Genomic DNA, 27,531 nt, shown 5'->3' with positions numbered 1-27,531 from the left:
CTCGCCGCTCTCAGCTCGGGCCGGGTGAGGCTGTTTCTCCTCATTCAGGGACGGTGGGGTCAGGGAATTCGTTCCTGCTCTCCGCCCTGCAGGTGTTTAAAGGGAGGAGATGGGACTATTTTCCCTGGCGAAGGGCTTCAGTGAAGGCTGTGTCGGTGAGGCGTCCTAGCTGTCTCCTGGGGCAGGAGGCGGGCCCACAGAGGGGGTAACACCTTCCCCGCAGGCGGGGTGGGGGGAGGCTTGCCCAGGTGACATGGAGGCCAGCGACAGCATGGCTGCAAAGCAAGGGCGAGGCCCATCTGTGCCCAGGCCATCGCTGGTCCCTCAGGACCCCGCATGTGTAAGTTGGGCTCGTGGTCTTCGGGGCGCAAGGATCCAGCACCCCATTACACAGATGGGAAAACTGAGGCACAGAGAGTGGAAGCGATTTGCACATAGCCAGCCAGTATCAGAGCTGGAAATAGATTCCCGGTGTCCTATGCCCTTCTCTAACCACTTGCTGGCATTGCCTCTCTTGAGCAGGAGGGAGTGGTATTGGTGCCCAAAGACTAGGCAGCTATTCCTTCTTTCCTTCCTCAGTCCCCAGACACTGTGATGTCCTGCTCTGCCACATAAAGACAGTCCTATAGGCTTTAGTATGAGCAGGTGTTATTTGCAGGTATGTGGGTAAGGATACTAGTTTTCTGACACTTACTCATTGCAATTGTTAAACCATTTTTCGTCAAACGTTCCAAGAAAATTCACCTTTGGCCAGAGACCATGAATGGATTTGTAGCTGACAAGGATTTTATAGAAGAAAGTTGTGATTTACTGAAGAGAGAAATTTAGCAAATGTAGAAACCCATCCTTAGATATATTGCTGTTGGCAGAGCAGTTTAGGAAACACAAGAACACTATACAACAGTTTAGGACAAGGAGTAAAATAGGAGGCCTACACCAATTGTAATTATAGGAGGGAATTTTAGTTAGGTCAAATTATCTCCAGGGCTGATACAGTGACCTGAGAAACATCATGATTGATTGGTTTCAGAGTAGCAGCCATGTTAATCTGTATCCGCAAAAAGAATAGGAATACTTGTGGCACTTTAGAGACTAACAAATTTATTTGAGCATAAGCTTTTGTGGGCTATAGCCCACTTCATCAGATGCATAGAATGGAACATAAAGTAAGAAGATGTGTGTGTATATATGTATACAGAGAACGTGAAAAGGTGGAAGTACCCATACCAACTGTAAGAAGCTAATTAATTAAGATGAGCTATTATCAGCAGGAGAAAAAACCTTTTGTAGTGATAATCAAGATGGCCCATTTATACAGTTGACAAGGAGGTGTAAGGATACTTAACATGGGGAAATAGATTCAATATGTGTAATGATTCATCATGATTGATTGCAATTCATTTGATTTTGAGGTTACAGGGACAGCAACTAACCGTGAGACTGACATTTGTTTAAATCTCATTCATGTTGACAGTAATTATTCTTCTTTCAGAATTTAGAAACCCTTTGGTCGTTTCCATCACAGCAAGTCTGATTTGTCCAGTGATTGGAAACTAAACTCTTACTCCCTACACTCTAGTTTCATTTGCTCGTGCTTATTTTAATGTTGTCTTCAGCCTGATTTAATAACGTCCCTAGAGGCAAGGAGGGGAAGTTTGGATGAAGACTGGCTCTTAAGGGTTTACTGTCCAGGATCCCAAAGCATATATGATGTGCAAACTCCAGAACAGGTGAGCAGCTCAAGAAATTGCTTTCAGCACCCCTAGGGCTTGACAGGTCAGAGCTAAGTGCGGGACAATAAGAGACTGTACAGAATATCTGAAATTACTGGATCAAGACTCCCTCTAGTTTCTGAGCAGTATTTGTTAGGCCTCCCCATGAAAGGAATAAAAAATCCACTGAAGAATTCCCAAACTTATTTCTTGTTTTTTGGTGGCCCAAACCCACTAAAAAAGGCTGCAAAAAAAAATCCAAAGGAAAAATAGAAAGAGAATGCTTAGCTTTAGTGTAAGGGTATTAACAACTTCTAGCAATATGTCTGTACAAGGTATATGACTGGGAAATTGTCCTCTCTCTGGAACTGTGTTGAACAGTAACAGCAAAATTACCCGCATAACTAGGGAAGTGAGATGCATTTTCTGTGGAGATAACACAATAGTGCACCCTTAGGAAGTATGTGCTTGAGGCTCTAATGTTGAAAACCACGATTAAATGCCAGTTTACAGCACTTGTTAATGGATAGGCAAGGATGTAGCTTTATCCCAATAGCTGTTTGTCAGTCATTTACAGCAAATCCTCCAAAGCTACTTCTGGAAAAGCCAAGAAGGTAAATAGTTGGTTAGGTCTGGGTTGATTTAAATTGGTGTACACTGATCCATACAAACAAGTGGATTCTGCATAGGAAAGGAGAATCTCTTTTGGTGGGAGAAGCGGTGTGGGAGCCCTGACTTTTAATGTTTAATTAATGTGTTTAATTTGCTTAATGTTTCATGTGCTCCTTCTGTCTCCTGCTTGAGCTGGGTAAGGTTGAAAATCCAACTCCTTTCCCCTCCGATTAGGGTAACACATAGTTAAAATCACTTACAGTTTTCTGGAAACTGTAAGGCCATAGTCAGCCCACTCCACTTGTCTGTACTCATCAGGAAGAACAGCGAGCTGGTGTCTCTATCCTGCTTGATCAATGGTCTATATGTGTACTTTGCATGTCTTGTGCTAACCAGAATAGTCTAAACTAGACACTTAGCATTACATTCAGCCTTTATACTGGTACGTGAGCCTCATAGAAGCAGCATTGGCCATTCTCGAGAATGAAATGATTCTCCCTGCCAGGTGAAAATAAAGTGCATGTTAAATATTTATTTTATTCTTAAAATCAGGAAAGCTATCTCCTAGTTTCAAGTAAACACAGGCCTCCAGATCTGTTTCTTTCCAGCCTGCCCTTACAGACCCTCATCTAGCCTCTGTTCAGCATCACATTCTCCAGTCCAGAACCTGCTAAACTCAAAAACCTGTGAGTATATCAGGCAAATAGGCCCATGGCTAATGTCAAACACCAGAAGTTGACTTCTCATAGCCAGAGTCCAAATGAAACAGTATAAGAGAGGATTAAGACTTCATCTAAACCTGAGTCTTTAAGGTTTAGAAAAGCTTGTGCAGACAAGCTTATCCCTTTCTCCTGGTCCTTGTAACAGGCAGATACCTACAGTAGGTTGACTTCCTAAAGCCGCATCGTGTGTATCCTCCCTTCTCATGAGGGATCATCCCCAGCTGGACCCTTTTGGTCTCTCCTACAGAAGAACCCAGCCATGCAACAAGGACAGACCTCTCTTCTCTTCCATGCTCAAACATCCTTTCCTTGTCAAATACTGGGTGGAGTCTTACGTGATTGTTATTATGTCCCTGTTGTAAGCTATTTTGCTTTAGGTAATTATATGGAAGGGAGACCAGTGTGATTTTTTGTGTGTGTAAGTTTGGACTGTATAATATTCAGGTGTTTTCCTCATTTTAAGCCTGTCCAGGGAATCTCACCATCAGTATCCGAGAAGATCAGAACAATAAGTACTCTGTGCAAAAGAAAATCTTCAAAAGATTGGCTAATGCAGGAGCCCTCAACTACTTTGCAGGTACATGGGGTATATTTTCTCTTTCAGAGAGAATAGTTAAGTTCATCAGCCTGTATGATATCAGGTGTAATGATTCTTCCATCCAGCTGCATGTCCATCAATCTTTGCTTTTTTTTCATTTATATATAATGAGAGTGCTTCATAGTCCTTCTGTGGGCCCTTGATGTTATTTACATACTGTGACAAAGCTCTGTCCTTGCCTCCGTGGGTCCCGCATTTCCTGGCGGATTTCGCTAGCCTCAGAGGCTCACTGTGACCCTCCACGTAACCCTTCTTTCTCTAGGGACAAAGGTCACAGTCTGCTGAGCCATTTTCATCATAAGCCAGCAAGGGAGGTGAGGAGAAGTTATCCTTCCTTTCACAGTCTCCGTTGTCTCTCAGTCTCAGTGATTAATCAGGGGGCAAAGGTGCGGGGGGAGGGAGCCCGGGCCCACCCTCTACTCCGGGCTCCAGCCTAGGGACCTTAATAGTATCAGCTATGGTAGCTGACCTTTTAGAAACATGACATGTACAATTCCCTGGGCTACTTCCCCCCAACAGCAGCCCTCACTTCCTCAAGCTCCACTTCACCCTTATCTCAGGGCCTCCTTCCTTGTGCCTGATATGGTGTGTACTACTCAGCCTCTCCAACACCACAACTTCCTCCCACAGCTCCTGACATGCACACCCACCTGACTGACTGGGAGGCTTTTTAACTAGTTTCAGCCAGCCCCTGATTGGCTTCAGGTGTCCCAATCAACCTAGCATTCTCCCTGCCTTCTGGAAAGTTCTTAATTGGCCCCAGGTGTCTTAATTGACCTGGAGCAGCTTCCATTTCACTTAACCTGGTACTAGGGATTTGTTTAGCCTGGAGCTAATATATCTATCTCCCACTACTTTTCTATAGCCATCTGGCCTTGCCCCGTCACAATACACAATTAGTATGTTGCACAACACCCTCAGTTTCATCTACTTTCCCAGCCAACAATTATCAGACAGAAAATAGACCCTGAAAAACATTCACCACAATATCTATTGCTTTCCAAAATCAGGGAGAATAAATGTGTTTTCATAGACTCAGAGCTGAAGGTCAGAAGAGACCATCCTCCATTCCGGTGGTTCTCACCAGGGGTATGCATATCCTGGGGGGTATGCAGAGCACTTACAGAGAGTACATCAACTCATCTAGATATTTGCCTAGTTTTACAACAGGCTACATAAAAAGCACGAGCAAAGTCAGTACAAACTAAAATTTCATAGAGACAATGAATTATTTAAACTGCTCTATATATTATACCCTGAAATGTAAATACAATATTTATATGCCAAATGATTTATTTTATAATGATATAGTAAAAATGAGAAAGTAAGCAATTTTTCAGTAATAGTGTGCTGTGACACTTTTTAATTTTTATACCTGATTTCATAAGCAAGTAGATTTTAAATGCAGTGAAACTTGGGGGTACTCAAGACAAATCAGACTCCTGAAAGGGGTACAGTAATATGAAAAGATTGAGAGCCACTGCTCCAGTCCAACCCCTTGTAGTGTGCCCTGAAACTCAGCAGACTCAGGCTGTGTTGGACCAAATGGAGAATGTTCCAGAGTTGAGGGGAGAATCCATTGCCAGCAGGCTCTGCACAGCTGACTGCACTACCAACACACCACGTCTCTGTAGAGGCTATGGGGTGGCAGCAGAAAGAAATCTGCTCTGGGGCTAGCACTGTTATGGCAGCCTATTTTACAAGGCTTCATAATCTACCAGTTGCAGATCTCTGCTCTAGTCTATGTATTCTTGATTCTGAACTGTGACTCAGGGGAGGGGATAGTGAAATGTGTTTGTAGGAAGTACCTATCTATCCCTTTCCTAATGGTTCATAACATTCTGTTGACTTTTTTGACTGCTCCTGCATATTGAGCAGATGTTTTCAGAGAACTATCAACGACTCAAGATCTCTTTCTTGAGTGGCAACAGCTAATTTAGAACCCATTATTTTGTATGTAAGTTGGGAATGTGTTTTCCAATGTGCATTACTTTGCACTTATCAACACTGAATTTCATCTGCCATTTTGGTGCTCAGTCACCCAGTTTTGTGAGATCCCTCTGTAATTCTTCACAGTCAGCTTTGGACTTAACTATCTTGAGTAACTTAGTATTGTCTGCAAATTTTGCTACCTCACTGTTTACCCCCTTTTCCAGATCATTTATGAATATGTTGAATAGCACTAGCCCTAGTATAGAACCTTGGGGGACCCAGCTCTTTATGTTGTGAAAACTGACTATTTATTCGTATGCTGTGTCCCATCTTTTAACCAGTTACTTGATCCATGAGAGGACCTTTCCCCTTATCTCATGACTGCTTATGTTGCTCAAGAGCCTTTGGTATAGGACCTTGTCAAAGGCTTTCTGAAACTTCCGGTACACTATATCAACTGCATCGCTCTTGTCCACTTGCTTGTTGACACCGTCAAAGAATCTTAACAGATTGTTGAGGTATGATTTCCCTTTACAAAAGCCATGTTGATTCTTTCCCAGCATATTGTTCATCTATGTGTCTGATAATTCTGTTCTTTACAATAGTTTCAAGCAGTTTGCCATGTACTAAAGTTAGACTTACTGGCCTGTAATTGCCAGGATCGCCTCTGGAACCTTTTTTAAAAATCAGCATTATATTAGGTATCCTCCAGTCATCTGGTATTTAAGGCTGATTTAAGTGATAGGTTACAGACTACAGTTAGTACTTCTGCAATTTCATATTTGAGTTCCTTCAGAACTCTTGGATGAATACCATCTGGTTCTGGTGACTTATTACTTTTTTAATGTATCAATTTGTTCCTGAACCTCCTGTATTGACACCTTAATCTGAGACTGTTCTTCAGATTTGTCACCTAAAAAGGATGGCTCAGGTGTGGGAATCTCCTCAAGTCCTCTGCAGTGCAGACAGGTGCATATAGTTCATTTAGCTTTCCACAACGCCCTTGTCATCCATTGGGGTCCTTTAGCATCTTGGTTGTCCTGTGTGCGCTCTGATTGTTTGTCAGGCTTCCTGCTTCTGTTGTGCTTAAGAACATTTGCTGGTAGGTTTTGTGTCTTTAGCTAGTTGCTGTTCAAATTCTTTTTTGGCCTGCCTAATTGTACTTTTACACTTGACTTGCCAGAATTTCTATTTTCCTCAGTAGGATTTGACTTCCAATTTTTAAATGATGCCTTTTTATCTCTAACTGCCTCTTTTACTATGCTTTTTAGCCATCGTGGCTTTTTTTGGTCTTCTTACTGGGTTTTTTTGGTGGGGGATATACATTTAGTTTGAGTCTCTATTATGGTATTTTGAACAAGTTTCTATGCAGCTTGCGGACATTCAATTCTTGTGTCTGTTTCTTTCAGTTTCTGTTTCACTACCTTCCTCATTTTTGTGTAGTTCACCACTATAGCATTTAACTTCAAAAAGGAGGACTTCTTTGGTATTTCCCCCCCTACAAGGATGTTAAATTTAATTACATTATGGTCGCTATTACTGAGTGGTTCAGCTATATTCATCTCTTGGACCAGTTCCTTTGCGCCACTTAGGACTGAGGGCTTGTCTGCAAACTACTGCTTAAGTTGATGTGAAAAAGCCACGCCCCTGGGTGACGTAAATTAAATCGACTTAACACAATGTCTACACAGCGCTATGTCGGTGGGAGAGCTTCCGCCTCTCGATGAGGTGGAGTAATTATGCTGCCAGGAGAGTGTTTTCCTGTTGGCATAGCACGTCTTCACTAGATGTGCTGCAGCAGCACCGTGCCGATGTAGCACAGTAGTGCAGATTAGCCCTAAATCAGTATTTGCCTCTCCCCTTGTGGTTTCCGGGACTAGCTGCTCCAAGAAGCCATCATTAATGGTGTCTAGAAATTTTATCTCTGCATCCCATTCTGAGGTGACATGTTCCCAGTCAATATGTGGACAGTCGAATCCCCCATTATTATTGGGCTCTCTGTTTTTGTAGCCATTCTAATCTCCCTGTGCATTTCACAGTCATTATTATCCTCCTGGTCAGGTGGTTGATAGTATATTCCTGCTGCTATTCTCTTATTATTCAAGCATGGAATTTCTACCCATAGAGATTCTATGGTACTGTTTGATTCATTTAAGATTTTTTACTATATTTGACTCTATGCTTTCCTTCACTTATAGTGCCACTCCCCCACCAGCATGACCTACTCTGTCATTCCTAAATATTTTGTACTCTATTACTTTGTTTTTTTGACTATCATCATTTCACCAAGTTTCTGTGATGCTTATTATATCAATACCCTCATTTAATACCAGGCTTTCAAGTTCACCCATCTTAGTATTTAGTCTTCTAGCATTTGTATAGAAGCACTTACAAAATTTGTCAATATTTAGTTGTCCGCCTTCATGTGATGTAATTGAATGGGACTCTTTCCTTTGACTGTTTCTTTTCAGTTCCTGCCTGTACTTTATCAGCTTCTATCCTCTCCTCCTTACTAGAATAAAGAGTATCCCCTTTAATAAATTCTTCCCTGTGGGATGTCTTTCTGAACTGTGTGTTCCTCTGCACCTGTTGGCTTTCCCTCAGCCCTTAGTTAAAAATTCCTCTATGACCTTTTTAATTTTACATGCCAGGAATCTGATTCCATTTTGGTTTAGGAGAAGCCCACTCTTTCTGTGTAGGTTCCTCTTTTCACAAAAGGTTTCCTGGTTCCTAATAAGTCTAAATCCCTCCTCCAAACACCATTGTCTCATCCACTCATTGAGACATTACAGTTCTGCCTGTACTAACTGCTGCTGTGTATTGAATGGAAGCATTTCAGAGAATGCTACCATGGAGGTCCTAGACTTTAATCTCTTACCTAGCAGTCTAAATTTGGCCTCCAAGACCTCTTGCCTACCTTTCCCTGTGTCACTGGTGCCTGCATATACCACAGCCACCGGCTTCTCCTCTGCACTGCAGATAAGTCTATCTAGATGTCTGGAGAGGTCTGCAACCTTTACACCTGATGGACAATTCATGATGCGGTTCTCCCGGTCATCACAAACTGCACTACCTATATTTCTAATAATTGAATTTCCCATTATTATTACATGTCTGTTCCTAACAACTGGGGACTCTCCCCCAGCAGGATATCCTCACTGCAAGAGGATCCAATGACATCATCTGGAAGGAGGGTTCCACATGTGGAATCGTTTCCCTCCACTCCAGCTTCATGTTCTCCTTCCCTAAGGTGTCCATACTCCTCAACAGCACAGAGGAATGAATGAAGGGAGTAAGGTGACCAGGCAAATCGGTTTGCGGAGGATGTTCCAAGCAGAAAGGGCAAAATGGAAGAAGGGATGGAAGCATTTGTGAGAGGAGACAAAAGGGTATCAAGGCAGGTTCCACTGGTGGAGAAGTGATAGCAAGGCGCGTGAAAAGAGACCAAGCTGGAGATTTAGGCTGGGGCTTCATAATGTAGGACTTTGAAAGCAAGGACAAATATTTGAACCTGAAGCATATCAGTGTGCAGCAGCAGTCAAAAAAGCTAACAGAATGTTGGGAATCATTAAGAAAGGGATAGATAATAAAACAGAAAATATCATATCGCCTCTATATAAATCCATGGTATGTCTATATCTTGAATACTGTGTGCAGATGTAGTCACCTCATCTCAAAAAAGGTATATTGGAATTGGAAAAGGTTCAGAAAAGAGTAACAAAAATGATGAGGGGTATGGAAAAGCTTCCATATTAGGAGAGATTAATAAGACTGGAACTTTTCATCTTGGAAAAGGGACGACTAAATGGAGATATGATAGAGATCTATAAAATCATGACTGGTATGGAGAAAGTAAATAAGGAAGTGTTATTTACTCCTTCTCATAACACAAGAACTAAGGGTCAGCAAATGAAATTAATAGACAGCAGGTTTAAAACAAACAAAAGGAAGTATTTTTTTCACACAACACACAGTCAACCTGTGGAACTACTTGCCAGAGGAAGTTGAAGGCCAAGACTATAATAGGGTTTAAAAAGAACTAGATAAGTTCATGGAGGATAGGTCCATCAATGGCTATTAGCCAGGATGGGCAGGGATGGTGTTCCTAGCCTCTGTTTGCCAGAAGCTGGGAATGGACGACGGGATGGATCACTTGATGATTACCTGTTCTGCTCATTCTCTCTGGGGGCACCTGAGATTGGGCACTGTAGGAAGACAGGATACTGGGCTAGACGGACCTTTGGTCAGACCCAGAATGGCCATTTTTATGTTTATGTTTATAGTGAAGTCACTCAAAGATTAGGTGATGTAGCTGAAGTCCTGGGCAGGACAACGAGCCCTTTAGAGGAAACTCATGGCTTCCGCCTTTGTCTTCGAGTCTTCCATCAATTCCCTGCTTCCATGGAAGGCAGACATCTAAGCAAAATGTATGTAGCCTTGTTCCAGTACTCCAGTGGGAGACTCTTTGGAAAGTCCTTCAACCAGCTGGTGGTAGAAGCCTTTGAAAAATGGAAATCTCTTCCCTGGGCTAAAGAAACTGGGGTAAAACTAATGACCAGTACTTCTATAGAAATAGACGTTATTTTGGCACTGCGTTTACCCAGACACCAGAGGATAGTCAGGTTTCAGAAGAGGAACATGGAATAAGGGCAACAGATGAGAAAAAATCAGGGATGCTTTCAGATGCTCAGCTTCCATCTTCCAGAAAACAATGCATAATATATGGCCTCACCTGTTCAATGAATTTAAGGTGCTAACACAGTACAGAGGGCCCTATAGAGACCTTCTGCACTGTGGTGGACATCCTGTTTCCGTTGTTATGTATAAACCTTAATGTATTACTCTTTCTTAGTAATGTGTGCCATAAAATAGACAAGATACACAATTTGGAATTTCCTGGATTGATCTCACAACTTCAGTGTTGCTTTAATGTTAGTTTTCTGCATTCAGAAATAACTTCACCAAGCACTAAAATGTGGCCATTTCTAAGGTGGAGCACACAGAGGTTTAATAGTGCTCAGGAACATCATACAACTGTAAAAGTAAGATGGTAGAATTTAATAAATCAAAGATATCTTCAGAGCTGACGTTGTGACAAACATTGCGGCATATACTGAAACAACTTTGTCCGATAATACAAAATTAACATACTCATTTGTTCTGAACGTTACGATAGACAGTATCACAGGGAGCATCTGACTGTAAAACTGACATTTTTCATCTTCTTCAGTTTGATTTGTTGTGATATGCACACGTAGGTAAATGTTCTGGCAGCATTTAGAAACTCTTGGGGAGAATCTCACTAAGGGTGAGATTCTAACAGGCGCAGACTTGTAGAGGCCAGCACAGAACTTTGTAATCCAGAGTGGGAGCAATCCTGGTCTGTTCCATGAGCAGAAACTGTCCTTGGCATACCATAGGCAGCTCCGGGACCTGTTTCAGCTCTTGGGGAGCTGCATTGTAAGAAAACTACCCTTTCAGTGTGTGCCGTGGCTTTTGACTCGTTTTCAATTGTTTTAATGCTGTTTCCAGCCCTGTTCAGGAGCACCTAACATGCGTGGTTCAGACAACCGCTGGCTACTAAAGCTGAAATGTCCAAGGTCCCAGACAGAGTATGACCTGCAGACTCCAGAACAGGTGGGTGACAATTCATTTCTTCAACCATAGTTTTCACCCCGCTAAGCCCTAGAATGGGGCATGTGAAACCAACATCTGTAATGGGGTATGCCAGGAGTTTTTACATTTACATGGCTTTTGAAGGCTATAAATACTAAGGGTGAGATTCTAACAGGCGCAGACTTGTAGAGGCCAGCACAGAACTTTGTAATCCAGAGGGAGTGGGAGCAATCCTGGTCTGTTCCATGAGCAGAAACTGTCCTTGGCATACCATAGGCAGCTCCGGGGCCTGTTTCAGTTATGCCAGCCACCCTGTAGCTGCCCTATGAGCTGCAGCCCTGCTTGGAATCTCTGCAGTAGCTCTGGCCTGAAGCCCCATCCTTGATATGTCCCTTCTGTCTTTAGTCCTGCCCTGGCACACCTCTCCTATCCCCAGCACATCCCCTACTCTAGGGCTTGTGATGGGATTCTTGGTAGTAGTGTTACAGCTGTCTTCAGCAGTTCCTGTGCTGGGGGAATCCTCTCCCAGCAGAACTGGCAGCTTTAGGACTCCCTTGCGCTGTTCTAATCCTTTCACCAGTACAAAAGGGGCAGGGGTAGGGGTGAGGATCTCACCTCCAGGAGAAAGAGGAAATGCTGAGATTTAGGATGGCCCAGTAGAGGGACATAACTCGGAATAAAGGGGTGAACCTGAGTCAAGATAAAATGTAGACTATCAGGACTTGTTTCCTAAAAGTGATGTCTTCTGGGCCATCAGTAGTCTCCCAAGAGAAATGGTGGCAGCTCTGCTGCATGAATCTATTAACTTAAACTGGACAAAACAATGGAGACTGTTTGCTACCGTCTGATCTGATCTTGAATGGTACATTGGGAATGGACGCAGTAAACTAACGAACTGGGATTATATGAATCTTGGTCAAGATCTTCGTAAGCCTGTGTTTCAAAACTGCTGAGTACCCTCAGCTCTTATTGTAATGAGGCTTCATTGCAGCCATAGTCGCTAAGATTAAAGTATTTACAGCTTCGGCAGCCAAAGGCTTGTCCATTGTTTTGGTCTTGGAGAGATACTAATGTTTCCCAAGAGCCTGATTTACAAGAGCCTCATGCTTTTTATTTTCTCTCTTAATGAGCTATCCTCCCTATCCATTTCCCCATTGGCTGAGTCCTACTGCATTACCTGCACCGAAGGCAACAAATGTGCTCGCTCTCCTGCCCAGGGAGTAGTTTAAGCAGCTCCCAGATCCTAGCCAGCATGGTAGTACTATCTTCATGCTCATTGCCAATCAACAGAAGGGTTTCTCCGGTTACATCTGCAGCCTGCAGCCTTAGCGTCTTGTCTTGTGGGATATCTGGGATGCACCTAGTCAATACTTGGATGGGAGAACTCCAAGGAAAACCTAGAGCAGGAATGTATTTGGCCCAGCATGCTGCAGACCGTGGTATTGTTAACTGAGTCTTCCAGATGAACCAGCACCTTGGCTTGGTGTTGGGGACACTGTGCTGTTGGAAGAGATGTAAAACCGAAGACCCAGCCCTGTATGGACATTAAATATGCCGTGGTCATTTCTGCTGGAATAGGGGTGTTAGCCTTGGGGTCCTGCCAGATTCCAGTTTGGGTAATAAAATTCTGCCTAAACTCCATTTGCGGCTGTTTCTGCTTGATAAGGTATTCGAAACTTCCTGTTCTAAACCATTGCTGTGCATTGCTAAACTGGTGCTGCAAGACTCTTTGCACAGCTATGGTTAGTGAAGTGTGTAAGGCACGTTGGGATTCTTTGGGGTGAAAGGTGCTATAGTTATGCCCCAGGTTGTAGAGGAATTTGAGTTTGGTACCTAGGTGGAAGGATGAGCGGTGTGATTTTTGTAAACCAAAACTGCTCTGTATGCAGACTTTTTCCTTCTGTTAAATCTCTGCAGAGGGCCACCTCATCCCTGGCTAGGAGCAGATCCTCAAGAACTTCTGTCAGAAGTGCTTCTGAGAGGAAAAAAGCTTGCGAAGATTGGTTAACGCAGAAGCGTTTTTCTCAAGTGCAGGTAGGACAGAAGCTGTATTTTTGCAGGGATGAGGAAAAGGTAATTAAGTGCAATGTCCTGTAAAATTTCGACTGTGTGGACAATACCTAGTGGTTTGCCACCTTTGGGAAGAGTAACAAAAAGTTACCAAGTGAGACGTGTTTTGGGGTGGAAAGGTAACTTACATAGTCAAAGCATCTAGTTTGAAATGGTTCCCTGCAGCCTGAGGCTCAGCAGGATTCACTTGGCCACATCATCATCCTGTGATAGATCCATTCAGTTCCATGTAGTCTCCTGTGTGTGGGTGTTTTGGATAAGACCTTAACAACTGGGGTCTTGTCTGCTTTGTTTAGGCATTTTTTTTTTTTGAGACAGGAGTTTTTGTAAGAGAAGTCTGTCATCCTCGGGCAACATTTTCCATCCCTTTACTGTTGTACAGTGTGAGTGTTAGTTGCTACCCTCCACACCAGAGGTAGCTTCATTTTAATGATGCTATATGGATAGAATTGGTATTTGAATTGAGAAGAGCACTGTAAGATATTATTAAAGGTGGCCTGCAGTTATATAATACAGGTCTATCAGGTTTAGTGTAACATACTGAATGTCCCAAATAACCAAGGTAAATGGGCCATTCAGCTTATTATGAAATACAGAGTTCTCCTTCTTTGGTTGCCTGTACTTTCTGCTCCCTGGCTCTGGCTCCTGCTCCATGCATTGTTCTGCTGATATCACATCAGTAAGAGAACCCTGCTGAAGCATGAAACCAGTCTACAGAGCTGAGGCAGATGTCTTTTTAAACAACATAGTGTGGTTTTTCAAAGTTAAAAATAAAGAAACAGATTTATACACATTGGGATATAAAATAATATAGAACTTTGAAGAATCATGGAAGGTGGGAGGCTCTTTCTTTACTTGCATAGGCCAGCTCCAAACACCTCAGCTGTGTTCCATCAATGATGTGGTACCATCAGCACATGAGGTGTAAACCAACATTACCCAGAAAATTCTAAATTAACACTAAAACTTCATTCTTAAATGGTGCATAAGGATTGCAATAGAGTTGGTTTGTGAAATCATCTGCAGTAGCCATGAAAGGCAGCAAGGTGAGTGAAGAATAACATTTCAGCCTCTCTCTGGCTTTGGTCTACACTCAAAGTATTGTCCTGGTGTAACTACAATGATTTAAAATTGATCAGGTTATACTGGTGCAAACCCTTAATGTAAATACACTTAAACTAGTTTAAACCTTGCATATATCAGGTTAATGTAAGCCGTAGGTAGGTTGGTTTAAGCTAAGCCGATGTAAGTGAGATTTCAATCAGTTTGTGTGTATCTACACTAGCAGTTTGCATCAATGAAATTGAATTGATTTTAAGTTGAGTTAATTACACTGAGGCAACTTGTCCAATGTAGGCCAGCCTTTAGCTCTTTACCACCTCTCTGGCTATTACGCACAGTACCCTGTGCAGTTTGGGTCTGAAACTGACAAGTTCACTGAAATGCGAAACATTTATCGTCGATTTTAAAGGTGAAGTTTGAAGTTTGCTGTTAGAATCTTTCCTGTAAAATGTAGAGTTGTTTTCTTTTTTTTAAATTAATTCAGTACTATAAAAGGTGATGGATTGACAGTCCTAGAGACCAGTCCTCTGTCTATCCCATAGCTTCCTCGCCTGTGTGCCTCAACCATGCTCTGAAGGGACCACTTCTATGAGTGAGAGATTTGTTCAGTCTCTGTTGTGCGTTCATTCCTTGGCCTCTGTGCTGAGACTGCTAATAAGGGTACTTGCAGTGATTATGGTACTAGATTAGGAACTCTTCATTTAAAAACTAGATTGAGAACATCAGTTCAATTGAAGGTTAGGAATTTAAACTTTTTTTTTTAAAGTTTATGGTGTGCTGTAATTGACAATGTGGTGATAACAGCTCCTCCCTGTTCTTATTTTCAAGGATGTGGATTGAGTTGAGGGATGGGGGTGTTTAGTTGGGAGGTATGGAGGGAACTTTGTGTAAATAAATATTTGGGGTTTACAATACAGATGGGTTAATAAGCTAGGAAGAGAAAAAGGAAATGCACCGTAAGATTAAATCTTCCTAGGAGGTTTTCTTCTCAGGAGGGAGTTCTCCCATATTTTTTTCTCATACTTGAACTGATGCGATCTTTCCTCTTTTATCTTCTTATCTGCTTTTCCTTCCCATGCTCATCTGAGCATCTAAACACAATGCCTAAGAGTGTCATCAGCCCTTCCATCTTTGCTGATCAGAGAACTTAGTCTGATCATTATTATTTTGAATTCAGAGTTAATTCTAATGATTCTTTTTTATTCAGCATTTTTACTTCCCAGTTTTGCTGGTATTTTGTTAGGCAGTATCTAATGAAGGCCAAGATATTATTGCTGCTACCCAGTCCATCTTGGACAGAGAAAATTATTTTGTAAAGGTAAGGAATATATATTTGTCCTTTTCACTATATCCTGATAACTACACAAGAGAACATGTGGGTGTCAAAATTTCTCTGCCCATCAACAGTTGATGGTAAAATGTCAGTTGTCGGTCATATCATAAGACCAGTTATCTCAAGATATGTGACCTTTGAGCTAAATTCTCTCAAATATTCCAGTGTGAATCAGAGTAAATAGATTTTCATCACTGTAATTTAGACCCCATATCTTTAGTTGAGTCCTTGTGCCTTTCTTTCCTCACTGGAAGAAATGTGTAATTTTACCTACAGCTACCTGAGCTTTGAGTCCTTGTGCCTTTCTTTCCTCACTGGAAGAAATGTGTAATTTTACCTACAGCTACCTGAGCTCTGATGTTATGACCCATGTCTTCCTCTGTGCTACTTTCTCCATAGACTGCCAGGTTTTCATTTTTGCTGCTGCTATAGATTTATCTGTCCTCTTGGTCACTCATAGCTCCTGCTGCCTATGGTGCCAATCCCTAGCATTCCACAATCAAGTTAGACTCCCAAACCATAAGATTGGCTTAAAACCTTGAGATGTTTTTCACCTGCCCTCTGATTTTTCCACCTTTGGGGTGTGGGATCATTTCAGATTCAACCTTAAATAAGCATACAAAAATACAGGTCTCCCTGTTCACTGCTCAGAGAGGACTTAGCTCACCCTATTCTAGCTCTTTGGATTTGGGTGCTGACATTTTATCCCCTAGCCCTAACTATCCAGGCTGGGCATTCTTCCATGTCCCTGCCCACAGTTCACCTGTCCCCCACCGCTTCTCTCTGTATTCACTTGACCCCATATTTTCTGGCTTTTCCCTTCTGTGCTACATCACAGTCTCTTGCACCTCACGTTGCCCTGCAGCCCCATACGCCATGTGGCCTGATGCTCTGGGAAAGAGATTAAAAGTTTATGATAAAATAGTGCTCTGCTTAATGCTGAATTTGCTATGGATTCACAGCCTATTTAGCACCACCCTTTTCCCCTTTTGCTAGGCCACCATGCAGGCCTCTGAAAGGAGGTTGCATTGAAGATGGGACCCTAAAAATGGGCTTACAACCAGTCCCGTGCTTAGAAGATCAACATTTATATTGGGTCTTTCTGTTTGGTCACTTAACTACCCATTTCCAGCTACCCTTCCATTCATCCCACCACATTTGGATTCTGTTTTCTGTATAGACTTCCGATAGCTCTGAAAGATGAGTGCTTACTAGGTTACCTAAATACATTAATATCCTCTGCCTCTCTGTCATGTAGGAGGTGGACAAGTATTTGAAACACAGAGATTTCTTAGAGCTGAGAAAGAAGGAGATCCAGTACAAGAAATGGCTGGAGTGTGTTTCAGAGCCGTTGCTGCAGAAAATTGAGGACAAAGTTGACAGCCAGTCAAGTGAAGAAATAGAGGAAAGGAAACGAAAGCAGCTCTCTCTATATTTAAACTACTGTAATAAGAAGGTATCCATAATGATTTTATCATTGTATGGGTTGCACATTGAGGGTTGCTGGCAAAACCACCCATTGCTGACGCACTGTGGCACACCCTTGGGATCTGCATTAGTCTTGTTTGTAACTGATCTTTTTTTCTTGCTAACAACATAATTGTGGTTTAAACTAATCACTATTGTATTAAGGTAATATGGTAAAAAAAAATCTGAATGATTGGATTGTCCAGTGTACCAGATACATATGAAATGATTCCAAACTGGATTTGCTGTAATGAGAAAATGGTGGGTTTTGCTTAGTGGGGTGTGAAATGTTTAGCGTGAAAACCATGTGCTAAACAATCCTCCCCAGAAGAGGTCAAGGACTGAATGGGTCAACAGAGACTGAACTATACTCTCACCCCTCCAGAGTTTTTCCAGGGTGGTTTTGCAGCATATTGTCAGAGCAGCGTGGGGAAGCACTCACTTCTGTGCTCTATCTGTTCTGCGAAGCGGTAGGACCACAGGCTGAGGCAGTGCCAATGTAATATCTTAATTATAGATAGATAGAGTGACATTACCAATTACTTTAGGGTTGCACAGGGCTTTAAAAACACTCAGTGACTTAGGTGCCTTGTTTCGAATGGCTTAATACTCAAAACTAATTATGCTCAGGGTAGAAAATATAATTCTTTTGTAAATTTCACACTGCTAGTGGGCGCTTTGAACACACAGGATAGCTGCTGGGAGAGTTACACTTTAAGAAAAGGAGTACTTGTGGCACCTTAGAGACTAACCAATTTATTTGAGCATGAGCTTTCGTGAGCTACAGCTCATTTCATCGGATGCATACCGTGGAAACTGCAGCAGACTTTATATACACACAGAGATCATGAAACAATACCTCCTCCCACCCCACTGTCCTGCTGGTAATAGCTTATCTAAAGTGATCATCAAGTTGGGCCATTTCCAGCACAAATCCAGGTTTTCTCACCCTCCACCCCCGCACACACAAACTCACTCTCCTGCTGGTAATAGCCCATCCAAAGTGACAACTCTCTACACAATGTGCATTATAATCAAGGTGGGCCATTTCCTGCACAAATCCAGGTTCTCTCACCCCCTCACCCCCCTCCAAAAAACACACACACACAAACTCACTATCCTGCTGGTAATAGCTTATCCAAAGTGACCACTCTCCCTACAGGCAGGAGAGTGAGTTTGTGTGTGTGGGGGTGGAGGGTGAGAAAACACACATTGTAGGGAGAGTGGTCACTTTGGATGAGCTATTACCAGCAGGATAGTGAGTTTGTGTGTGTGTGTTTTTTGCAGGGGGGTAAGGGGGTGAGAGAACCTGGATTTGTGCAGGAAATGGCCCAACTTGATGATCACTTTAGATAAGCTATTACCAGCAGGACAGTGGGGTGGGAGGAGGTATTGTTTCATGATCTCTGTGTGTATATAAAGTCTGCTGCAGTTTCCACGGTATGCATCCGATGAAGTGAGCTGTAGCTCACGAAAGCTCATGCTCAAATAAATTGGTTAGTCTCTAAGGTGCCACAAGTACTCCTTTTCTTTTTGCGAATACAGACTAACACGGCTGTTACTCAGTTACACTTTAGTGTCTCTTAACAGAAAACTGTTAAATTCATTCTGTGGTTCATGAACTGAATGTAGTAAATGACAGATTTCTTCACCAAACAGTTACTGAACCAACAAGAAGTGATGCTGTTTTAGACTTAATTTTGGTTAAGTACTTAGAACATCATAGAAGAGTTGGCTGTAGAATATAACCTTGGATCAAGTGATCACAAATTAAGTCAGTTTAAATTAAAAGGAAGGATCATCAAAAACAGGTCAGTAACTAAGGTTTCTCAAGAGACTTTAAGAAACATAATTAGTAAAGTCAACTGGACTGAAGAGCTCAGGATTTAAATATGGAGAAGGCTTGGACTTTCTTAAAGTCAAAGGTGCAAAAACTATTTGGAATTTGAGTTCCAAGCAAGGGGAAAAACATGTAGGGCAGCACTCCAGACCTAACTGGATGAGTAATCACCTCAAAAAGGATATTAAGAGTAAGCAAAGACCCTAAAAAGAATGGAAGACAGGACTGATCAAAAAAGAAAGTTATGTCTTGCTGATCAAAGTGTAGGGATAAAGTGAGAATAGCCAAAAAGCAAGCTGAGTTAGAGCTTGCTAAAGGAATTAATACAAATAATGAAAGATTCTTCGGACATAGAAATGAAAAGAGAACAAGAGAGGAAGAAATGGGGCCTCTGTGCAGCGAGGATAGGGTGGAGATTAAGGATAATACACATATGGCACCAAATGATAATATAGAGCATTAGGGCGAAGGTAGAATGGCTGATGGGAATAAGTGTATAGAAATGGAAATTAACACGAGAGATGAAAGCAAAACTCATAAGAGTTTACTGCGCTCATATCAGAGGAATTGGATAATCTCCATCCCAGAATACTTAAAAAAACTGGCACATGAGATTGCTAATCTGATAGCGAGGATTTTTAATAAACCTATCAAATCTGGGATGGTACCATATGACTGGAGAATAGCATATGTAATACTTATATTAAAGAAAGGGCGAAAAGGGAAAATTGTCAACTATAGACCAGTTTCAGAGGAACAGCCGTGTTAGTCTGTATTCGCAAAAAGAAAAGGAGTACTTGTGGCACCTTAGAGACTAACCAATTTATTTGAGCATGAGCTTTCGTGATGAAGTGAGCTGAAACTATAGACCAGTTAGTCTGACCTCAATAAGTATGCAAGGTTTTAGAACAAATTCTGAAGGAAAGAGTAATTAAAGATATGGAGGTAAATGGAAAATGGAATAAAATTTAGCATGGTTTTCCCAAAGATAGGATGTGCACACTAACTAGATATCTTTCTTGTGTAAGATAAATTATTTTAAAAGAGCAAGGACATGCAGTAGCTCTAATCTGTCTGGTCTTCAGGAGAGCATTTGATGCATACTACATGGGTAAGGAACTGGCTAAAATGAGATAACAATGGGTTGGGCTGAAAGGAGACCATCTAGCCCAATATCCTGTCTTCCGACAGTGGCCAATGCCAGGAGCCCCGGAGGGAATGAATAGAACAGGTAATCATCAAGTGATCCATCCTCTGTCACCCATTCCCAGCCTCTGGCAAACAGAGACTAGGGACACCATCCCTGCCTATCGTGGCTAATAGCCATTGATGGACCTATCCTCCATGAACTCATCTAGTTCTTTTTTGAACCCTGTCTTGGCCTTCACAACATCCTCTGGCAACTTCCACAGACTGACTGTGAGTTGTGTGAAAAAAGACTTCCTTTTGTTTGTTTTAAACCTGCTGCCTATTTATTTCATTTGGTGACCCCTAGTTCTTGTGTTATGAGAAGGAATAAATAACACTTTTTCTTTTTTACTTTCTCCACACCAGTCATCGTTTTATAGACCTCTATCATATCTCCCCTTAATAGTCTCTTTTCCGAGATGAAAAGTCCCAGTTTTATTAATCTCTCCTAATAGGGAAGCTGTTCCATACCCGTAATCATTTTTGTTGCCCTTTTCTGAATCTTTTCCAATTCCAATATATATTTTTGAGATGGGCAACCACATCTGCATGCAGTATTCAAGATGTGCGCGTGCCATGGAGAACTATTGGGCTGGAGGGAGGTTACTAGTAGAGTTCCTCAAGCGTCAATGGGTCTTGAGACCGATCTTATTTAATATTTGCTTTAATGACCTTGGCACAAGAAGTAGGAGTGCGCTAATGAAATTTGCTGATGACACAAAGTTGGGAAGCATTGTCAATACAGAGGAGTATTGCAAAATTGTACAGGAAGAATTGGATGACGTAGATCACCAGAGTAATAGAAATGGGATGAAATTAAAAAGTACAAAGTTCAATGTAATGCATTTAGAGACTATAAGAATTTCTGCTGTAAATTGGGGCCTCATCAGTTAGAAACAACAGAGGCAGAGAAAAACCTGAGTGTATTAGTCAGTCACAGGATGACTACGAGCCACCAACGTAATGTAGCCATAAGAAAGGAAAATGCAATCCAGTAGAGAGAGAGAGCCATATTAATGGCATTGTACAAGGCATTGGTAAACTCTCATCTGGAATAATGTGTATAGGGCTGGTCACTCATGTTCAAGAAAGATAAATTTAAATAGGTGCAGAGAAGGAGTCTTAGGATGATCAGGGGAATGGGGAGCATACTTTATGAGAGGAGACTAAAAGAGATTAGCTTATCTAGACTAGCAAAATGAGGGCTCAGAGGGGATATGATTGCTCTCTATAAATACATCAAGCGGGTAAATGCCAGGGAGGTTAAAGACCTATTTAAGATAAAGGAAAGTGTTGACACAAGAACAAACAGGTATAAACTGGCCATGAGTAAACTTAGGCTGGAAATTAAAAGAAGGTGTCTAACCATCAGAGGAGGAAGGTTCTGGTGCAGCCTCCCAATAGGGGTAGTGGGAGCAAACAATGAGTATTAAGACACAGCTTGAGAAGTTTATGAACAGGATTAAATGACCGGGTTGCTTGTACAGCAGGATACTGGAATTTATGATCTAGGGGGTTCCTTCCAGTCATCCTTCCTACGTAACTTGGATGCACAAAACAGTTAGAACAGTCACTTCATCTACCACTGGTGAAATAATCATTTACACTTATAAAATGTCTTTTCAGTCAAAGGAAACAAGTTTTTAGGAGCTCTACCCATACAGCATCATGGTAATGCAGCCAGCTGGGTGTGAGAGCAGTAGGCAATAGGCACACTGTGCTACAGTAGTGAAACTTTGGTCATAGAGTTTGAGATGCATATGAAAAGTGACATGGAAGCTTTAAAAGTCCACACAGAGCAAACAGAACCTCCGTTTCTACGGTTTAATCAGAACATCCCACACAGTAAACAGCATGGAACTCCATTTATTTATTTTGGAAGGATGAAGGGCTTGGTCAGACTTTTCACTGAAGGCATGGGATTCAGAACCTCTGGGTTCAGGATATACTGTAGATACGATATTCAGGTCTGCAGCCAGCCAACCTCAGAATGTGATCCAGTAGGATCTCACAAACTGAGCTGGGTCGCTACTTGGATGGGACTCCTCCACGGAACACCCAAGTGCTGCAGGAAGTGGTGTTTATTACTTGGTTGGTGGCACTCTTCTTGCTGAGTCCTTATAGCTCCAGTGCCATGCTGCTGAATGAGACCCTGGCCACTTGTGATTGTTAAAGATACCATGGCCTTTTTCATAAAAGCTAGTGTGACTTAGCCAGATTCCAAGTGAGGCAATTCCACCCTACAGTTTCAGCTATGTATAGTATTCTCCATGCCTATAAACTGTGCTATAGAGGGGGCTGCCTGGCTGTGGTGGGTGGAGTGAGGCTTATATAACCTGCTTTACCTTGTGGGGGTGTGAGTCTTGTAAAAACACTGAGATCCTTGGAAGGGAAATACCAAGTGTGGTGGAAAAGCTGAGGCCCCTGAGCCATTGCTCTGGCTAAGATGATGTAAATAACCTGCCAACATATCATGACCCTGCCGGCTGGTATCACCAATTCACCACTTCCTTTTAGTTCTCAGGGAATCCATGGCACATTTTCCACAGTGAAAAGCCCAGCTCCCCTCTTGTATCATGAATTTGGGGACTTCAGCCCTACTCTACAACCTGTGGCTGTGAACCCTCTAAAATCCCCTATTCTTGGTTACCTGAGTGCATGGCCCGGTATTAGCAGTGGGGCATTAATTTGCATTCACTGTGTCCATTTTTGAATCACTTTGAGGGACTGAGACATTTCTGTGGTGTAGATAAAATCCCTCATGCTGGCTCACCTTAAAGCTTTCTTGTTCTGATGTTTTCTTCCTTTTTGTCCATTTCTTTCTTCCTGCCTTTTTCTCCTTCTCTCCCTGCCATTAGCCTTTCCCTTCTCCTGGCCCCCCTGCTGCCCCACCTCACTGCCCCTCTGTCATCAACCCGATGCCTCTCTCCATCTCCATCAATCTCCCTCCATTCTCCCACTTCTTCCTCCAGGCTCCCCCACCCTCTCGCACCCCACACATGCTTCCTCCCTTCCCTTTCACTCTTCTATCACTCTCCTCTTCCCCCCCACCACTTGTCCCTGCCTCTTGCCCGTTCCATCCCTCTGTTCTCCCTCCTTTCTATCAGTCACTCGCTCCCTTCCCCCCTTTCATCCAGCCTCCCCCTCTCTTCCTCCGGTCTCTCCCCCCCCTGACCTTCCAAGTGCCCCCATCTCAGTCTTTCCCTCTCCCCAGATCTCTGCCAGCTCTCTCCCCACAGCTTTGCTCCTCCCTCCCCCCTCTGACTCTGCCAACATTTCCCCCTCTCCCTGTCCCTCCATTGGTTCTCCAATCTCCACCTCTCCTTCCCCCCATCCCATCCCGCCAGCCAGCCTTCCTCTGACTCCCCACTCTTTCACCTCCCCCCTTCCCGCCAGTCCCACAGCCAAAGCCATGGGTAGCGGATGAATGGCGACATGGCCAGTCATGGCCCGAAGATAGAAGCAGCTCTGCTTCCATCAGGCCACAGTTGGCTGAAGACAAGGGTCTGCTCAGCTGCACCAGGCCGGTATCGGGGGCTCCGTTTTTTCAAACCTCTCAGCTCTTCAGCAGCGGTGGATGTCACTTCCATCTCCAGCTGGACTGCTGAGTTAGGCCTGGGGGGAGGGGAGCTCTGCTGCACTTCACAACAGCGTGGCAGGGACCTGGAGGGGCTAGTGCACCAATGCTTTAGAGAGTAGCAGAGACATCATAAACTATGCCTGTGCTTCCACGTGGGATTAGCCATTAAGACTGTAAGCTCTCCAGGGCAGGCACATCACTGGGTACGTGTTTGTACAGCACCTAGCAAAATGCTGAGCCTGATCTGAGGCCTCCATGCACCACTATGATATCAATATTAAATACAAAGCAAGGGATGGCATGAAACTGCTGCTGAGGAGTTAGAGCTGCATCAATAACAGACTCCTCCAGCCACAGGACACTGTAAATGTACATGTAACCTGTGCTAGCTAAGCCTCAGCCCTGCTACACTCCAGCCACTGCACCATGACCTGAGCTATGGCTTGCTTCCCACACAGGGCAAGGTGGCTTTGGAAGATTATGATGCTTCAGAGTATGACCCTCTCTTCCTGAATGCACATCCCGCCTACTTGAAGGTACAGCCGAGTGCTGCTTTTTGGCTTTAGGTACGCCCTCTGATCAAGAAAAGTCTAATGGCTAACGAGGCAGCCAGCGCATGCTGTTACTGATTTGTTGCTCTTAGGGTTGGTGATACTCAAGATGGTCGTTCAGTTTGGCTCAGGGCGTTTCCACTTGCATTAGTTTACAAAACTGGGTCCCAGTCCTGCTGCCGTTGAAGTCAAGGAGAATTTGACAGTTGATTTTAGTGGAAGCAGGAGAGCAATTCCCTGTTCCTTCCATACTAAACTCAGTAGTCAACTGGGTGAGTTTAAATATTTCAGAGGTTATTTTTTTATGGTACTCAAATTTACAAAGGTCACCTGGGCTAAAGTCTTTTGATTAAGGCTTGGTGTGTCTCACAGTAGGCTAGGCATGTTTTGTACGTAATACTGAATCTTGTTGGGCTGACTTGCTGGATGAATAATCCTACATTTCATGTGGCTTGTTTCTGGTGGGAATTTAATTTCCTAGAGAAAGCCTGATTGCTCCAGATGTAGTTGACTGTAGCCTACAGATATGGATACTGTTAGTGGGTCCAATAGCAGCACCCCTATTTCTAATGTTTTGGGCAGCCTGTAAAGACTCTGCCATACTTGTGTACAGCACCTGGAACATGGGAGAGGTAATGAGAGGGTGCTTAGCACAGGAGACTGAGGCTTTGGCTGTCTTCTCAATTTGCCACGGCATTGCTGGGTTGCTTAACACCTCTGAAAAACAGGTTATTAACTGGTTTGTGCCTCAGTTTCCCATCCATAAAGTAGAGCTAATGACACCTCCCTACTCACAGGGTGTTTTGAGATGTAACTTTTGTCTGTGCCACTCCAAACCCCTCAAATTAAAGTGCTTCTCTTGGTGCCAGGGTATGAAATACTGCATTTATTACAGGTGTCAACTCCACCTTTACACGATCCGCTGTTAAAAGAGGTACAAGGAAGATTTCTTGAGGGTGGGCTTATCCAGCAATGTGAGACAGGTACTTAATATCATCCATATTCTTCAATTCGCGGAAGCGTTTCACACACTGACGAGAGCCATTCTGGCTAGCAGTAGTGCTGCTGTTCACATTCGGTATTGTTCAACTCCCCACAGGAAGAATATACTCAGCCAAAGAAATGAACGACCTATATAAGGCAAAGTTGCCATTGCTTCCTTTAGGCCGGCAAACAATGGATGCCGCTGAGTGGCTGAAAATACCCCCAGGCTACATAGAAAGTGAGATTCATCAGAGGAAGAGGTAAAGTCCAACAAATCTGCTGAGTGACAATAAAAGAACCCCCAGCCCTGTCTGGTCATAGAGCAAAGTACTTGGAAGGGCAAATTCAGGTGGTTTTACTGGAGGAGTCTGCTTATTTCTGTATGTTTTGTGTGAATTTAGTGCTGGTGAAAGGGGCTGGATTGCCTCCTGGAGAAGTAAGGGGTGTGTGAATCTACATAACAAGTGTGGGGTGGGAACAGCAGGGTTCTCCGTATGGCCCCACCTGGGAGCGCTGAACCAGAGATGGGTTATGCTGAGTCATTTCTTACATTGCTCTGGGCCAGGCCTGGAGGCCAACCCTACAATTTAGCCTCTTCAGGATAGCGGAGGATGCACAGTCAGATGAGGATTTCATCTGGATGTGTCTGAAAGCTCTTAAAAGAACTAGAGTTTTGCTGCTGTGACTAGCGTCAGGCTCTCCGTGAGCAAAGCAAGGCGTCTGATTTACAGCTGCTCACTCAGCTTGTTTTACATTTGATCATTATGTTGACAGTTTTGAGGTTTTTGCTTCTGGCACCCCCCATCCCCAACCATGCATTGTCCCTTGTGTCCCCAGTGAGGGTATCCTGCACTAACAGACTACATCACAGAGCCAGGAGGCTTTAAGAATATATCACAGGCACTCTAGGAAAAGCATCAGTTACGCTTAAAATGCCATTAGCAGGGAGATGGCTTAAAGTTCAGCTGATAAGTGTCTTTCTAGTGAAAGATGCAAAACAAAGAGAATTATTACAGTTCAACTATAATCTGTTGAAAACTTTGTAATGGGTGCACGTGCTGGCCAAAGCAAATAATGCTAACCCTGAGCGGGAGGAGGTGTGGAACCTGGGTGTCCTCTAGGATTCTAGCTCAGGCTGCAGAAGGGTGTTGAGATACTAGGAGGTGGATGCCAACTTCATCATGCCACAGTTTAGTGCTCCCAGGCTGTGGGCTGGGAATCAGTACAGAGTCTTCCATGGGCTGGCAGAGCATGGGAGGAGCCTTGTGCTGGAGAAGGGAGTGGATCAGCACAGCTGCTGAGATATGTGGAAAAGGAAGTTTTTAGGAAGGGTTCTGACTCAGTTCTTGAAGCTCCCTCTTGGTGCTGGTTCACCACAGGCCTCTTAAGGAAAGACCTGCCCCTTATGTGCAATGATAGCAAAGCTGAACTAAGTGAGAGGTTTTATTCCTGGTCTCTGTGTGGGTCTGCATGGGCAACCTTTAGGACAATGGCTTCCCCCACCCTCTTTGGGCTGGAGCCCCTCCCTGTGTGACACTCTCATGTAGGCTCAGCCCTTGCTGCATCTCACTTGATTGGTTTCTGCGCTGTTTGCTTTCCACTCCTCACTTTTTCTGCCTTCTCCCCAGTTCTCTGCCACCCATTCCTTCTTCCCTCCTCACTTCCTTTGATTTAGGGATAGTGTCACCTTCCTCTGGCCATAGAGACTTGGGTACTGGGCTGGGCAGCACAGCACTTCTCCCATCAGTTCACGCTCTCGGTCCTATGGGCTGTTACTGTACCTACGCCTTATTCCAGCATCCTGTTTAGAAAGAATGTGTGGGTAGTGGCAGGTTCATTCACTGTATCCAATTTTCCTGTTAAGAGAACATTTACCAGAATGACTCAGTGCAGTAAATAGCTGGAGCAGAAGCACTGTTGATCTGGAGCACAAAGCACTGTTGATTTGGAGCAATCATTTGTATGTGACAAAATGTTAATGGCTGTTACCAATCTGATTTCTGTTAAAGGCGAAGTGTGAAGAGAAACCATAATACTGGCACCCTGGACTTCAAGGCCTGGGCTGACCGCACGTGTCCTCCCACCCTTTGGAAAGAGGAGATGTATATCTACTAGAAAGTTAGATTTGGGATGTGTGCCCAGGAACTTCTGCAAAGGAACTGACCACTTGCCAGTTATCTTGATGAAATGCAATAAAACCATGTTGCTAACCATTCCTTTCTGAAGTGCCAATTGCATAACAGTACAGAACCCAAAAAAATGCA

At 43.3% G+C, this 27,531-nt stretch overlaps 1 protein-coding gene across 2 annotated transcripts; it reads left to right on the top strand.

Annotated features, from left to right (window-relative positions):
* Positions 1-219: 219 nt before the first annotated feature.
* On the top strand, positions 220-27,480 carry FAM228B (family with sequence similarity 228 member B). 2 transcript variants are annotated; one of them, XM_048845662.2, is made up of 11 exons: positions 220-340; positions 1,617-1,730; positions 3,510-3,623; positions 11,109-11,213; positions 13,110-13,226; positions 15,568-15,642; positions 16,916-17,113; positions 24,191-24,268; positions 25,179-25,266; positions 25,383-25,527; positions 27,277-27,480. In XM_048845662.2, the coding sequence occupies exons 1-11, from the start codon at positions 254-256 to the stop codon at positions 27,380-27,382; spliced, it is 1,227 nt and encodes a 408-aa protein (XP_048701619.1). In that variant the 5' UTR covers positions 220-253; the 3' UTR covers positions 27,383-27,480. The 2 variants fall into 2 exon arrangements, 1 of the variants encoding a protein (XP_048701619.1); XR_012667546.1 differs by lacking the exons at positions 220-340; positions 1,617-1,730; positions 25,383-25,527; positions 27,277-27,480 and adding an exon at positions 1,738-3,010 and having other exon boundaries at positions 23,011-24,268; positions 25,179-25,267.
* The last annotated feature ends 51 nt before the right edge of the window (positions 27,481-27,531 follow it).

Source organism: Caretta caretta, chromosome 3, assembly GCF_965140235.1.
Source record: "Caretta caretta isolate rCarCar2 chromosome 3, rCarCar1.hap1, whole genome shotgun sequence".
NCBI lineage: Eukaryota > Metazoa > Chordata > Testudines > Cheloniidae > Caretta > Caretta caretta.
The sequence above is the reverse complement of the archived record's forward strand: the minus strand, read 5'-3'. Positions and strand labels throughout refer to the sequence as shown.